The sequence below is a fragment of the Protopterus annectens genome, chromosome 11.part0 (genome assembly GCF_019279795.1).
Source record: "Protopterus annectens isolate FY-2018-M chromosome 11.part0, PAN1.0, whole genome shotgun sequence".
Taxonomy (NCBI): Eukaryota; Metazoa; Chordata; order Ceratodontiformes; family Protopteridae; genus Protopterus; species Protopterus annectens.
In genome coordinates this window covers 115,006,759-115,023,530 of record NC_056745.1, presented here as the reverse complement: position 1 = coordinate 115,023,530, position 16,772 = coordinate 115,006,759, and the positions used below count along the sequence as shown (strand labels likewise).

The following is a 16,772-nucleotide window of genomic DNA, read 5'->3' as shown; positions in this document are numbered from 1 at the left end:
ATCCCAGATCATTATTAACACAAATACCCTTGACCAGATAGTGTGCACACCACTAAGGTTCAACCATCTTAGATCTGGTACTCACCAATATGGGACAGTGCTGAATCCACCTCATTTTCATGTCCTGACTGGTGAGGTCAGACCACAAAGCTGTCTCCATCAAAATAAAAATCAACTTGGTAACCCAAGCCAACCCTATAACAGTTAGGAACTATTCCAAAGCAAACTACATCCTAATAAGCAATAGTTTTTCCAAATTCAGTGCCCCTGTCAACCCCAAGTTCACAGAAATCTATGCAGAATTGTTCACAGAGACCCTTTACAACCCTGTAAATGGCCGTATAGAGGGTGATGTACCTACTAGAAGTAAGCCCAAAAGAAACTCTAAAAACAAACCACACTGGTGGAATCCTTACCTTAACAGGGTATATAACAAAAAGAAAAAAGTCATAGCTAAAATCAGGAAGAGCGACTCCCATAATGATAGGAACCCTCTAATTAAACTAAATGGGAAACTGAGGATTAGTTAAGTCCACCAAGGCCAGTTATGAGGTCAGGGTAGCCTCAAAGGCTAAAGATGGCCAAACGCCTGCTACAGCTATTTCTGAAACTTCAAAGGCAGCACAAATCAGTGTGTCAAACTGGTGGTCAGTGGTGCCACCCTCAGTGAGCAGAGTTACATATTCAGCTCAAACGTCAACCCCCAATTCCTCATCTTCCTCCCACCCTCAGTGAGCAGAGTTACATATTTAGCTCTAACTTCAACCCCCAATTCCTCGTCTTCCTCCCTTCATTAAATGTCTACTAGCATAACCTCCGACCATTAGCAGGGAGCAGGTCCAGGTGGTGCTCACTAAGACCAAAAAAACAATCTCAATGGGCACCAACAACCAAAAAACAATCTCAATAGGCTCCAGCAATATTCTAGGATACCTCCTAAATGGCTTGAAACATGACCTGTTAGGACAACTTGAGTACATTTTCAACTATAACCTCAAGACAAGCTTTGTACCACAAGAATGGAGGACTGCAACAGTTAGACCACTTTACAAGGGTGAACCATTAACTGAACCCAGAAACTATGGACCTATTAGTCTGACGAGTCTAATATGCAAAGCCATGGAACAAATTATCGAGGAAGATATAGGCAACCTGCAGACATTCAACCCAACCCAGACTGGCTTTGGCAAGAGAAGGCCATGACTTCAAATCCTGGTGGACTTCTTTGAGAAGGTCACCAAGTCAATGGTGCTGGCTAAGGCATTTGATACCATTCCCCTGTCATTTTTTTTGGGTGTAAACCATGTTGCAGATCACTGAGTTATATGAAAAGAATACTTTTCTATCCATACCCATTCAGAGTGTTACAATGACTATATTAATGTATTGAATATTGTGTGAATTATTAGCAAACTCCCTTTATTTACAGTATACTTCATCTGAAGAGAAAGTCATATTCCAGTTGTTAACCACTATATTACCAAGACCATTACCCTGGGAATTACCCCTGTGGTTGTGAAGATGGTTATACTTTGTATAGGACTATGTCAATTCCCTGCTAAAAAAAATGTTCTTAACAGCCCACATCCACAACGTTCCTACTAGAGAATGTTACACTTGTTTAATGTGACCTTCCCCCTCTGAATCTATTCCAGCTTAGTCAGTGGCTCACCAGCCTCTTGATATTTAACAGCACTTTCAGTAGTGATGTCTTCATTTTATTTTCCAAGTAATTTTTTACTGTCCCCCACCTGTCAAAATTTGCCATTTGACTGTTCCCTTTCAGTCACCAGGGTGAGTGTCATTTATAACATTGCCATCAGCCAGGCATCCCTGAGGGATTTTCCATTTTCTAGCCATAACAACTGATGTTCATAGGGATGCATGGAGACTAAAAATCTTTCTTGTGTGTGTGTGTTCACTGCAAGTTACTTTCAATGAAATGACTTCATAGTGTTTATTGTCTAAGATTTCTCCGTTGCCTATTTTCATGAATCTGAGTCAGTATTGCCTGCCCACGTTTATAGGTTCATGAACATAGGAGGTTACTAGACTAACAGTCCCAGAGCCCTTACAAACCTAGCCATGTTAATCCCATGTTGCCCCATCTGTGCTTATCAAGTGAACATATTTTGCAGAGCTAGTCTATGGTCAACACCAATTTCCACTGTCCAAGAGGGACGTGGATGCCACCTCCTGGGGTTTTTTTGTGGTCTCCTACCCATCTGTCCAGGTTGTGCTAGAATAGGGTCAGTGAGGAGCTCTGCTTCACATGAATTGGAAGTTTGTTCCACAGGAACGGCACTCTCTGGGAGACATATTTGTCTCTCCAGCGTGTTCTGTTAATGCCACATGCTATGTTAAGATCCCTAGAGCAAGTGATTCTTGTGCTGTTAGATTTGTGTATGTGAAGCATATCCATCAGGGCAGGGTTGAAGACTACCCTGTAGGCTAGGCACAAGTCTCCTCTCTCAGCAGCATATATCATACAGAGTACATGTGAAATGTACAGCCTAGATAATTTAAGTGTCTACCTCTCACATAGAACAAAAACACCAAGGCAAGCAGATTTCTTAAAACAGAAAATAAAATGGAGCAAGTAAAACAGAAAGCAGGTGTTTTGAAATGTGTACTTTTATGTATGCATTTATTCAAAGGGGTTGCATTCTATTTGAGTACTGATTGGATGTTTTTAATTTAAATAGCGCCACATGATTAAAACGGAAAACAAAATGGAGTAGGTTAAACATAAAGCAGCTCTATTAGTCACAGACAAAAAATGTGTGCATTTTCCTCCTTCAGCAGGGAAACGCCTCCCTTTCAGATTCTTGCAAGACCTAGACTGGATCCCAGATCACCCAATTCATAGTCAGGACTCTGACTATGTCACAGAGCAGGTGATTTCTTCATTTTCTTTACCAACAAGGTCAAAAGAATAAATCAATAATTCTCTGCTTCCTTTCTGTCTTGTTCCCAAGTTTGTGAAAATAATTACTTCCACCCTTCTCCACTTCTCAGTAGGCATGTCTTGTACCTGAGTTTTTTTTAAGGAAGTTATTAAAATGGGTAGTCAACTCTGTCACTAAATTTACTTTGGTTTTCTCAGAATTGAGGGTTCAGTCCCATAGGTTCATAGGTTGGTACTAGGCAACCGGCCCTAGGGCCTATACAAGCCTAGCCATAACAATTCCCTGGCTATTTCTTCCCAGACTATTTACTTCCCTGGGCCTCTGTCTAGCAGGGTGACTGACATAATCCCCGGGGTGAATTTCCTTTCTCCCATCCAATCATCAAGGTTTCATAGTAGTGTACTAGGCTATCTGCCCGGGGGCATTTATAAGCCTAGCCAACAGTGATGTGGCTTACGCCACCCCGTACTATATAGTTGCGCCTCTCTAGTAGTGACACATGTGGGACCCCATTATTTAGTAAACTATACCTCTGTCTTGCAGTGACACTGAGGTGACTCCCGGGGTAAACTTGCGATCTCCCATCCATGCATCGAGATTTTTCTTGAACAGTGCCAATGAAGGGCTCTGTCTCACATGAACTGGGATTTTGTTCCAGAGTATGGGTAACCTGTGTGTTATGAATCTATCCCTCCAGCATGTCCTATTCATATTTGTGCAGAGGTTGAAATCTTTAGCTCGCGTGGTTCTGGTGGATTTGGATTTTTTGAGATGGAGCATGTCCATCAGTTCTTGGTTGGACATGGCCCTATATGTTAGGCACAAATCACCTCTGAGCAGGCGGTATGCTACTGAATAGAGCTGGAGTTTCTTTAATCTAGCTGGATAAGGCACATGTTTGAGACCTATGATCCTCTTGGTGAGGTACTTCTGGGGTCTTTCCAGTTGTTGCATGTGCCGGGTGAGATACATCCCAAATGGAGCATTATATTCAATCATGGGCCTGACAAGGGAGGAATATAGAGGTACAATGACCTCCTTTGATCTGGATGAGAATCCCTTCATGATGAGATGGGCAAGGTAGAATGTCTTTCTGACCACTTTGGCAACATGGTTGTCAAAGGAGAGGTTACTATCGACTTGAGTCCCCAGGTCTCTGATTACTTCTTCCGTATTCAGTGGGTTATTGTCTACGTGATAATTTGTGGGTACTTTGTTTTTCCCAAAGGGGATGACTATACATTTTTTGGCGTTAAGTTTGAGGCCATGATTCCAGCACCAGTTGTCCGTTTCAGTGAGACCTTTCTGTGTAGGATGTGTGTGTCAGCAGGTGAATCAACTATGGCACCCAGTTTGCAGTCATCTGCAAACTTTGTCAGCCATAATCCTCCCATATTTGCTTTCACATCTGAGAAGTAAATGCCGAATAAGAGTGGACCCAAGACTGAGCCCTGTGGGACACCACTCGTGACTGGTTTTGAGTCTGACATGGCTCCAGCAATTTTGACCTTATGGGTTCTGTTTTTTAGCCAGTTTGCTACCCATCTTGTGACATATGGATTTACATTTAGGCTGCTGAGCTTGTCAATGATGCCAGAGTGTGGTATCGTGTCAAAGGCCTTAGCCAAGTCCAAGTAGGCAGTGTGGACAGCCTTGCCCTCGCCGTTGGCACTAGTGACTGTCTCGAAGTCAACCAGGTTTAAGAGGCAGGATCTGCCTTTTACAAAACCGAACTGGGTGGGATCAAGGGTCTGCAGATCCCCAATGTCGCCATTTATGAGTTCCATGTTGATTCTTTCCATAGCCTTGCAGACCAGGCTGGTCAAACTTATGGGGCGGTAGTTACCAGGGTCAGTAGAATTTCCCCCTTTGTGGAGTGGGACCACTGTTGCTGTGCACCAGTGTTCAGGTACATATCCTGTAGTGAGGCTAAGATTGAATAGCGTTCTTAGGGGCGGGTTTAGTTCATCTTGAAGTTCACGTAACACGCAACCGGGGATACCATCGGGTCCCATAGATGCTGTGTTTTTTGCCTTGTTGAGTGCTGATTTCACCTGTATGTCTGTGATGACAGGTAGGTTACATTCAGCAGGGATAATTACTTCATCTTTAGGGGTGAGGGAGGGAGAAATTTGCACTGAACCTATCTGCCAGAATATTGGCAATGTCGGTAGGGTCAGTCAATTTTTGTCGTTGTGTACTAACTCAGAGCATATCTGAGAATTTCCTCCCAAGGTTCTGACATAATTGAAGAAGGCCTTGTGATTGTCTTTGGTATCCTTGGCAATCTTTTTCTCAAAGTTTGCTTTAGATGTTTTTATGAGAGAATGTAGTTTTTTACTTGTGCTGATCAGGGAAGCCTTTCCCTTGTGGGATTTGGCTTTGTCCTGCAGTAGCTTCCTTCTTTTGTTGTACAGTTTGTTTATAGCCGGGGTCCACCAAACCGGGCGTTTTCCCTTGGTGGAGAGGGTCTTGGTTTTAGTTGGGATTGCTTGATCCATGCATTCTTGGAGATGTCCGTAGAAGGCTTTTGTGAAGGATTCAGCATTTTGGGATGTGGTTTCCATTAACCCAGTAGGCTTAAAGGATATCATTTCTGACTTAAGGAGCGCAAAGTCAGCTTTTGAAAAGTTTTTCACTGTAGTCTTTTGTTCTGGGGGTGGGGTGGGATATGTACATCCAACGTGATCAGTTTATGATCAGATCTTACTAGTGAGGGGTTTATATCCGGTGCGGAGCATTTGGACCCCATGTTTGTGATAATCAGGTCAAGTATATTATCTCTCCTCGTAGGAGAAGTGACCAGTTGCTCCATAGCATTTGAGTTTATGAATTCCAGGAATCTTTGGGCTAGGGTGTTAGGGCTAGAATAGTGGGCCCAGTCTATGTTGGGGTAGTTGAAGTCACCCAATATGATGGTGTTTGGTGTGACATTCATATCCTCCAGTGTTTTCAGGAATGCTTGATGGGATTCCTGGGATTGGGAGGGTGTTCTATAACAGGCGACCAGTTGTATGGCAGTTTTGCCTATGGTGAGTAAAACTTGTATGGTTTCTGATGCTTCATGGTAGCCACCAATCGAGAGGTGTAGGTGTCCTTTATGAAAATAGACACTCCTCCTCCTTTGTGGTTCGCCTGGAACTTGAGGTCAAACGCATGATATGAGGTATAGCCTGGTAGCGCTGGAGTGCTCTCAGGAGCCTTGAACCAGGTTTCAGTTACTGCACAGACATCGATGTTCTCCATACTGAGAAGTGCTTGAGTGCCTGCATCTTGAGATTTAGACTTCTGGCGTTGAGCAGCATTACCCTTAATTTTTTTCCATTTTTGTTTTTTATGGAGGTTGATTTGTCCTTTGAGCATTGCCTATAAAAGGCACTATTGGGGTGGCAAGAGCCTTGGCCAGTATCCGGAAGCCCAGTGGTGACAGGTGCAAGCCATCCCTTGCGAAGCAACGTGGCTTGTCCAGCATGTCATCCCAGGCTGACAGACATTGGATCCCCCTAGAATGACACCAGTGATTAAGCCAATTGTTAAAACTGATCATTTTGTCTTTGTACTGAGGCATCATTCTTGGTGAAGGCAGGATGCTGCTCAGGGTCAGGGTCATACCAGTCTGGGCTACATAATCGGAGAGCTCCTCAATGTCTCTTTTCATGTAGTCCAGGGAGGTACGTCTCAGGTCATTCACACCCACATGGACAATGACTGAATCATACTTGTACTTGCTTTGGAGTGACCTGAGTGCGTGTGTAATGTGGCGGATCCTAGCTCCCGATAGGCAGCTCACCATTACCCTCTCCTTATTCAGCCTGGTAAGTGGAACGTCGGTGTGTCTGACTATAGAGTCACCTATTACTAATGTCTCTGGCATAGTGTTTTGCCTTAGGGGCTGTGATTGTGTGACACACCTGTTGCTTGAGGTATGTGTTGTAGGTGTTGCGTTTTGTGGGGGTGTATTTCTGGGTGTCTGCTTTGGAGGCATCTGTTGTTTTGGTAAGTTTTTTATAAGAGCCTCCGAGTATGTCTTTGTGTTCTTATGTGTTTGGTTTGCAGTAGTGGTGGTTTTATGTGTGACCGGTTTTGCTTTGGGTGTGGGTACCATCTCCTCCTGTCTGGTCTTGCCAGTCCTGAGTTGAGAGAGTTCAGCCTCCAGTCTGGCTATATAGTTGCATCTCTCACAAGTATATGTGTTAGTAGGAAGGAGGAGAGGGTTGTCTGTGTACATGAGACAATTGTAACATTGTCTTAAGATTCCCAGATTAACCAGCTGAACAAGAGAGGATGCTAGTGGTCTACCACTCGACATACTAGAATATTATAAGGAGTGCTGTGCCTTTAAGGGAAGTGGGTATTCACAGGGGGTAGTGGATGCCTGTAGTGCTTACTTTAGGGTAAGAGTGCTTATTTTATTATGAGTGCTTGCTAAGGATAGAAGTTCCGAAAACAAGTGCTAATATATACAGCTAAATAGACTGAGTAGAGCTTCTAAGGGAAAAATTGAAGAGCAGACTTGGCGGAGCCAGAAATAGTTTAAACCTGTATAACCGCTGCTGCGCTATGCGCCCAACCGCGCAAAAACACGCAAAAACGCCCTGAGGCGGATTTTTATACAGGGAACTTGAAAAGAGCTAGAAATGGTCCAAAGCAACCAATGATTTACAGCTCAAGTGCTGAGGTCACTTCCCCCAGCTTCCTTCTATCCAAGTAAGGCAATGGCCAACACAGGAACTACACACAGCCCAGAATACAGCAAAGCCTGTATACTGGTCTTAACTAGTCGAGCAAAGGCGGGAAAACAAGGAGTATTTTTTTTTTTTTTTTTTTCAGGAAAGCACACAGAAATGCAATTAAGCAAACAGTAAAATCGATTTACACAGGCTAGCACACTTTAGTGGGCAGCCTCAGCAGTTAAATTAACAAAAAAACAGTATTAATCGACCAGAGTTGACCAAAATGCTACTTTTAAGTGCAGATACTTCAGAAATCAGCAGATAGACACAAAAACAGTTATATCTAGTTAAATGAAAGCCAGAGAGGACAATGCAGATAAAAAAAGCCAAAAAATACTTAAATCTGGAAATTGGTCGCTTCTTTCAGTTCTCTGTTGCCAGGACCCCTCTGCAGGACCTCCTTTTGAAGAGCGCCAAAGAGGTGCTCTGCTTGACATGTATGGGCAGTCTATTTCAGAGTCTGGGGAGTCTCTGGGTCAGGAACCTATCCCTCCAGCATATTTTGTTTATTGTGATGACAAGGTTTAGATCCCTGGAGCATGTGGCTCTGAGGGATTGGGATTTCTTTAAGTGTAGCATGTCCAACAGTTCTGGGTTTGACATGGCCTTGTATGTTAAGCAGAGATCGCCTCTAAGTAGATGATATGCGACAGAGTATAGCTGGAGTTTTTTAAGAAGGTCAGCGTAGGGCATCTGCTTTAGGCCTGTGATTCTTTTAGTGAGGTATTTCTGCGGCCTTTCCTGTTGTTGCAGATGTCTTGAGAGGTATATACCAAACAGGGCGTTGTATTCTATAATGGGTCTAATGAGGGATGAGTACAGTGGGACAATGACCTCCATTTTTCTGGATGAAAAGCCCTTAGTGATGAAGTGTGCCACATGGAAGGATTTCCTGACTGTTATGGCAAAGGTGAGGCCACTATCCACCTGTGTCCCTAAGTATCTTATCACACTTTCAGTGTTTAGTGTACTGCCACCTATGTGGTAATTCACGGGTACATGTTTTTTCCCAAAGGAGATAACTGTACATTTCTTGGCATTGAGCTAGAGCCTATGGCTCTAGCACCAAGCATCTGTTTCTGTAAGGCCCTTTTGTAGAGTATCCACATCATTTGGGGATTCAATAATGGCTCCCAGTTTGCAGTCATCTGCTAACTTTGTTAGCCAGAGTCCCTTAGTGTTGGCCTGTACTTCAGAGAAGTAGATGCCACACAAGAGCGGTCCCAGGACTGAACCCTGAGGTACTCCACTTGTCACTTGTCTGGAGCTGGATTTGGAGTCGGCTACTTTTACAGTGTGGGTTCTGTCAGTAAGTTGGCAACCCATCGAGTGACGTAGGGATTAATGCCCAGCTTAGTAAGTCTAGCTATGATTCCAGAGTGTAGGATGGTGTCAAAGGCCTTGGAGAGGTCCAGATAGGCTATGTGGACCACCTTACCCTCATCCACAGCTCCGGAGACTGATTAATAGAAGTCAATCAGGTTCAGGAGACAAGATCGTCCCTTCACAAACCCAAACTGGGTGGGGTCCAGTGTTTGAATACTCCATGGGGTACTATTGCTCTATGTGATGCTTTTTAAGTATTATTTCATGATCCTGTCAATCAAATAGTAAAACTATTTACTCACTTGTCTTGTTTGCATTTTATACAGTCTTGTGTTCTTCAAACAATACTGATTAAAACTGATCAGTTTAGATATTGTTTCTACCATTTCTCACTTTCCTACTCTCTCTCTCTCTCTCTCTCTCTGTCTCTATCTATCCCTTTCTCTCTATCATTCTCTCTCTCTGTCTACCTCTCTCAGCACTTAGTTACCTCACAGTTATTAGGCCTTAAGGTCTCACTCTTGTCTCTTTGGCCTCCTTTGTTCTTTAATGTACCAGTAAAAAGATTCTCTCTTTCCAACACCATCAAAGCCAACAAAAATGTCTATCTTTTCTTTTTTATAAGAACCACTGGCTGCAAAAACACAGATAAAACAAAGACACTTGGTTGAGAAAACCACTTTATGAAGCAAAGCTTTCGGGTAGTATTGAAGAAGGGTTCTACCCGAAAGCTTTGCTTCATAAAGTGGTTTTCTCAACCAAGTGTCTTTGTTTTATCTTTTCTTTTTTCTCAGCTTAGTCTTTTGCTGTTTTAACCATCTTTTCTCCCACATTTTCATCTCTTGTAACTGATTTATTTTGCCTCTAACGTGAACTCCAACAACTCCAGAATGCTTTGTTTAATCACCTAACCAAATTTGTCATGGCTTCTGTGTTCCTTTTTTTTTCAGTATTTCTGATTTGTGTATTCACTTCATATAAAAAGTTTAAACTTTTCAACTGAAAATGTAGATGTTTTCCCATAATTCTTCTACCCCTCTTTGATACTCTTTTGCTAAGATGCTGCTTTTGCATTCTCCTGACTCTGCAAAGCCAGTCTTTGTAACCCATAAGGGGCAGCTGGCTGATTTTAGGATGTGCTTGTAATGTAGGTTTAGTTAAATGATTTGATCAGTAACAATCGACAGCAAAGCCTGTAAAGAATTAAACTCCAGTGTGCAGGAATTATGTACATGCTCATTCAGAATTCAGATGTAACAGCCATTGAGGACCTGTAAATTGCTATCCTGTCACTTGTGTCGTGGGTAGTGCACTCAGTGGGATAACTAGACATCTATGAATGTTTTCACTACAAACTTATTATAACTGAATAGAACCAACAAAAAGAGAAAAAGTATATCCCTAAGGTAAGGTGGTGACCCTACCACCAAAGTACTTGGTATCACCGTCGACAACAATCTGAACTTTGATATATATATCAATAATGCTATAAAGACTGTCAACAAAAAACTTGGCACTCTCTATAGGATTAAACCCTTCCTTTCTCCTACAGCCAAAACTACTATAGCTCACACTCATCTAATCTCTACACTCCTCTATGCCTCACCCAATTTTACTAATCTATCAAAGAATAACCTCAGCAAATTGGAAATATCCTACAATAACATAGCCAGATTTGCTGCAGGCAACCCATATAGAACCCACCATTATATTCATTTACAGCAGCTAGGATGGCTTGAACTACAAAACCTGCTTAAGTTCCACCAACTAACCATTGCCCATAAGATTCTTTATCGACGTTCCAGTACTCCTATTCTATCTACCCTCATCACCCCCTATAATAATCTGAAGTCCTTACGGTCATCACACAAACTTCTTATATAACAACAGGGCTGGGGATTATTCTCTAATGCTGTTGGAAAATCCTGGAATCTTCTCCCCGGTGACCTCTCCTCACTTGCCTCTTTATCACTCTTCAAAAACAGACTTAAACTTTTCCTCAAAACACACTGGCTATGCCCCTGTACTAAACCTGACTAGTCATCTATCTCTTTAAACTTGGCTTTGACTACCCAGTACTTCTCACCCACTGTTACATCTTCCTACTAACTATATATTTTTCATCTCTAAAATGCATTATTTCTCTCTGCTGTGGATACTTATTATTAAGTAAATCCTTCATTAATATCACTATACAATTAACTTCCTTTTCTACTATGGATTCTACCTGCATGATGTATTGTACCTGAAATTTGCACTGTTATGATTCTTGCCCTCATTGAACATCCTGTGCTAACCTGTATGCTGCACTGCATATGTGACTGTTGTCGTTTTTTTATTCTATGTGTTGTTTGTAGTTGCATTTGTTTGTTTATGTCTTGGAGCTCATCTCCCTGGGCCTCTACTGAAAATGGACATATATCCAGTTAGACTAGCCCGGTCAACAAATGTAAAATAAAAATAATAAAATCAGGGACTCTGGAAAATGATGCTTACGGACACAACTACCCATGATCATGATGACCAGGACACTGTATATATGGCAGGATTTCCTGGCACATTTCTGTCACCTGAAACCTGTTATGTCAACCTAAAGATGCCTTTATGGACTGTGATAAAGACTATTGCAGGGCACATATTTTATATTGCACATTCACTGCTCCAAAACATGGGTAATAATATTTGTCCATTTGTAGTATTCATGCTTAATAAAGTTTCAGTTCATTGGTAGATTTCTGGAACTTATTTGCATATAAGTGGATATGTACCACATCAGAATGTAGTATAGTAATGCCCTTTTGCAGCTTGCTAGAGAAATAGTACTAAAATGTGGTGTACATCACATTAGGGTTTATTCTGAGTTGCTTAGACAGAAGGTGGGTGGGGGCAATGGAGTCCTCTACTCCTGAGATGCAGTAACACTGAGCGTTCTGCGTAATTTTACCTTTTGCTTTTTTTGACTGCATTTTTACTGCAATCATAGATTTTTTGTCATGTTGTGTAATACCATCATTCTTCAATAGTATTACATAAATGTAACTGCATTGTCTTCATATTATATTGTTGTTTGTGGAGCTTTTCTCCCCGGGTCTCCATTGAAAATGGGCTCTTCCTGGCCCAATGGACTATCCCGGTATACAAACTGTAAAATAAATAAAAAATAAATAAATCTATAACCAGTTCTCCTCCTTCAAGAGGGAGGAATGGCTATATTCTGGTGCTGATCTGCTAGTTCCAGGTGGGTAACTCAAGATGCAATTGGAGGGGGCCACACACGGGGATGAACTGTATATCAAATTATATGCATGTCTTAGTTCCACACTAAGTACCCTGAGGAGACAGCTAGTGCTCAAAATGTTAAAAATAAGTCACCACCACCCCCAACAGTGTGAACTACATTCTGAAGGCCTTGCTCATGATTCCGTTAGCTCTTGCCCCCACTACTGGCTCTCCAAACGCATGATATGATTAAGGCACCTTGTCCTGTGACAGAAGGAGATCCCTCACAGGGTGTTGTAGACTAGAAAGTGGGTCTACTGCATGTGCTGATGTAGCATTAGCTTGCAACACATTTCCTTGCTGCCACACACCCATGTTGACAAGTACCCTTACTCCCGCCACCCTGATCCCTGTTCACTCCAAATTAACTACCTCTCCCAGAATCCTGACCCTAACCTTAAAAACAACTCCTGATCACTCCTTAAACCTAAAATCCCCCTCCCAAACCCAAATCTCTCAATCACTCCCTAAACCTAAAACCCACTTCTTTTACTGTAACCCTTAGCAAACTCACTAGTGCTCCCTAAACATAAAATCTCCCTCCCCTCCACAAATCTAAAGGCCTCACCCTGTTTCCCTTCTCCACTTAACATTTCCACAATGAGACCTTGATTGTGTCCAAGCATTGTGGCAGCTGCGTCCCTAAGTCAAGTCCAAGCAGCTGCTTAGCCAAGTGGGTGGACAGAGAAACAGACACTGAAGTCCCTGGCTGTGAGTTCCTGGATTACAAGCAGCTGGGACTTGAGTGGTTAAAGTAGAACTGCAGCGTGAATGGGGGAGGCTATGGGCCATTAGTATAGATGCAACTATGCAGCCATTTATGTGCTTTTACATTTCTGCTGTATACATCTCAAATGTATTACTATATGACATGTGGGGCATTTTTGTTATAGTCAGACCAATATATTGTGATACACTCTTTGTTGTCCTGTATTGCATGGTCACTGACTGTGTTGGTCAGGCCTTGGAGTGACCTCCATTATCTTTATATGCACTCTCAATTTTTTGTTTATAAGTCTGTATTTTTATTTTGTATTCTCTTAGATTTTGGCTGGTAATGGTCAGTTGTGAATTTTATTTATTTATTTTTACCATTTCTCGGTTTACTAATGTGGTCACCAGATGAATAAATGAGTGAATGGAGAAATGCATAAAATAAACACGTGTAAAGCATTTGCGCCATGTTTCTTACTAGTTATTAAGATTGTCATGTCAGTGACTTACAGGTGTGCAGATGCAGTCTGTGCTAGGCGGTGTCACACCTGCCCGCTAACAGTAATTAACATTGCATGACCCCAGTTACAGGATTAAACAAAGACTTGATTGGTCTTTAGTCTCCTTGCCCTGATGGCTCCTTGGTGTTGCAGGCTTCTGCCTAGACCCATAAGTCAGTAGAGCAGACAGGTGATGGCAGTTTACCAGTATGCAAAGCTGAAAATGCAGCTTAATGAATGTGCTTTGGACCTTTTGTCACTGTTTCTGTAACTGTACCCCAAATTTCTAAGCTTTGCTCCTATTTTTATAAAAGAAGGTGAGGTGTATGTTACACTTTTCAGTTATCAATCATGATTAGAAAATTTAACATTCATTTCTTTCTTAAGGTCATCCACTCCTGCAACAGTTGCGAGCAGCAGTTCCAGTGGATGGACTTGGCAGTTCCTATCAGATGAAGGTATTTGGATGGAATATGCGAGAAATGTAAGAAACAGTTATTTCTTTATACAAAGCGTAAAAATGTTTTTACGATAAGGTCACATTCCATTTGTTCATTTTGTTAGATTTGTTTATCTTTCTCTCTTATACTGCATTTTGATGGTATGTCTTTGAGGTACAGTTTCCAGACTTGCTTCCCAGTTGTATAAACACATGACTGTCCACACTTACAGAAGTCAAGTACTCTGGTAGCATCTTTCAAACATACTATATCCTCTCATTTCAACAGTAGGTTAAATGTTAGCCTGAATGCTAACAAGTATTTCCTATGACCTAAAAAATTAGTTAATTTGTTTGACTAGAAAATAACTGCATTTAATGTTCTTCTTCCCCCTCATCCGTGCTTTTCTCCTTACCTTTTCTTCACCTGTATATTCCATATTGGATATCTCTTTGGATTCCCTCCCCACTGCTGGTTCAAGTTGCCCAATCTATGGGTATACAGTTCCCTTTGTATGAAACGGTACTTTCACAGATCCAGAAAGTCGGTTTCCCTGTAATCTGCTGCCTTGGCACTTTCTTATCCCATATATTTTGCTCAAGGTGATTCAGTTGTATCGCTCCAATATGTTCTTATGCTCTGTCCCTGTCATGACCCAATGCATCTTATGATCTCTAGTCAAAAATGCTTGGGTTGTTCTAGTCTGTGGCTGTCCCCTTTCCATTGCATCTGACAAACACTCCTGTGGGCTTTCCTCTGGGCACCTTCCAGCAACTTGATGTCCTGCTGCTTATATGGCTTCTGGCGCTGTACACCATATTCTGTGTAACCTGCCAGGACCAGGTAGACTGGAAACATTGTGCATTTGCATCTGGATTACTTCTCCATGAGGATACACCCGAGTGTTTCGCTAACTGCTGCCACTGCCTCCTCAGTCTGCTCCTGGTGATCAATTTCCCCTTTGGTGCTTCAATTAACTTATCCCATTTGGTATTACACAGACTTTATGCACCCCATGGTTGATGATTATGTATTACCCCAGTGACAGACCTTATGCACCCCATGGTCGATGATTATGTATTACCCCAGTGACAGACCTTATGCATCCCATGGTTGATGATTATGTATTACCCCAGTGACAGACCTTATGCACCCCATGGTTGATGATTATGTATTACCCCAGTGACAGACCTTATGCACCTCATGGTTGATGATTATGTATTACCCCAGTGACAGACCTTATGCACCCCATGGTTGATGATTATGTATTACCCCAGTGAGGATAAGAGGCATCATACCATAGATAATATGAGAGAGTCTATGCATGGGATAAAGCACTTAGGTGTTACCTCTGTTCATTAGTAGTGCAGGGAGCCTGTCCTGGAGTACATTTTCCATTTCCCACCTGTACATCCATGTTGTATTTTAATATGAACAGGGGTGAGCTTTGTTTTACATGGACTGGGAGTCTGTTCCAGAGCAGCGGTATCCTCTGTGAGATATACCTGTCCCTCCAAACCATTCCGTTGATACTGCTGAAGAGGTTTAGATCCATAGACCTAGTATTTTTTATGCCATTTGGCTTGCTGATTGTGGGGTAAATCCATCAGTATTGGGTCAGAGGATACCTTGCATGTCAGACACGGGCCACCTCAACTGTCTGTAGGATACCAAGTATAGTGAGAAGGCTTTAAGTCAATTCATGTAGGACTAACTGTTTAGGCCTTGTATCCTTTTAGTAAGGTACCTCTGTAGGCATTCAAGTTGTTGCATGTGTATCAACGTATACATGCCAAAGGGAGCTTTATACTCAGTGACTGGACAAATGAGGACTGAGCAAAGGAAAACAAAGCCTTCCTTTGCTCTGGACATAATCCCTTTATTTATAAGCCGTTTATATTCCCTTTCCATTTTCTTTCTTTCATGAAAACTCTGACAAAATACTCATTCTGTGCCTTTGCTTTTTCCTTTCTTCAATAACTTCTCTCTCATCCTGAATCAGCCTGGACAAGTCTAGTCTGCCCTTCTTCCTCTCTGCAGTATACCTAAAAGTCCTTTGTTTCCCCTGTGTGATGTCTTCTGCCAAAACTCCCTTTTGACATGTGCCTTTGCTGCTCTAACTTCATTTGCCGTCTTTCTGATGACCTGCTAGGACAATACTGCCTCCATCTCTCTAAACCACTGAGTCATGTGGCTTTACCTGGGGATCTTTGATCCCCCCCCAACACTGGCTTCCATTTCATGTATTTGCATCTTCACTGAAGCAAGTCCTCTCTTTCAGTTATGTTGCCCTGAAACGTATAAAAACAGAAGCCAACTGTAACCACATCACTGACCCTGAAACATCATCAATCACGCATCTTTTATCAATGTAAACAGAGTTTAATACCACACATAACCTCCCATCAGCCCTACTATGAGTTTCTCATTAAAGTTATCACTTTTATACTTACTAGTAGGTTGTCACTAACTCCATTTTAGAATGATATGCTAAGTGCCCACATCTGCCTAAATAATTTTCTGTAACTTCCCCTTTCTTATTCTGCTCCATCTCATACAAGCTTTGGCGGGAATGTATTCTACATTAATTTCATAGTAATTCTGATAGCGTTCTCACTGCAGATGTACTAGAGACTCGTGTACAAATGGCAGTAGTTCACTGAAATCATCGCTTGTGCCAGAGAGCTGGCAGGCTCATGTCAATCACGCAGCACATATTTATTTGAGCTCCCTTAGTGCTGTTACACATATTCCTCTGCTCCTCGTTAATTTGTCTGTAGGTTAGTTTTCCTCAGATGAATTCTGTTGAATTTTTACAAACACACACACACACACACATACACACACACACACACACACACACACACACAC

The 16,772-nt window shown here is 42.1% G+C and overlaps 1 protein-coding gene across 1 annotated transcript in view; it reads left to right on the top strand.

Annotated features, from left to right (window-relative positions):
• The window catches only part of LOC122815196, a 249,413-nt gene that overhangs the window by 123,976 nt on the left and 108,665 nt on the right, over window positions 1–16,772 (top strand). Inside the window, exon 11 of the mRNA XM_044087489.1 lies at window positions 13,849–13,945. Within this exon, the coding sequence (XP_043943424.1) occupies window positions 13,849–13,945 (97 nt within the window). The remainder of the gene's footprint in view (window positions 1–13,848; window positions 13,946–16,772) is intronic.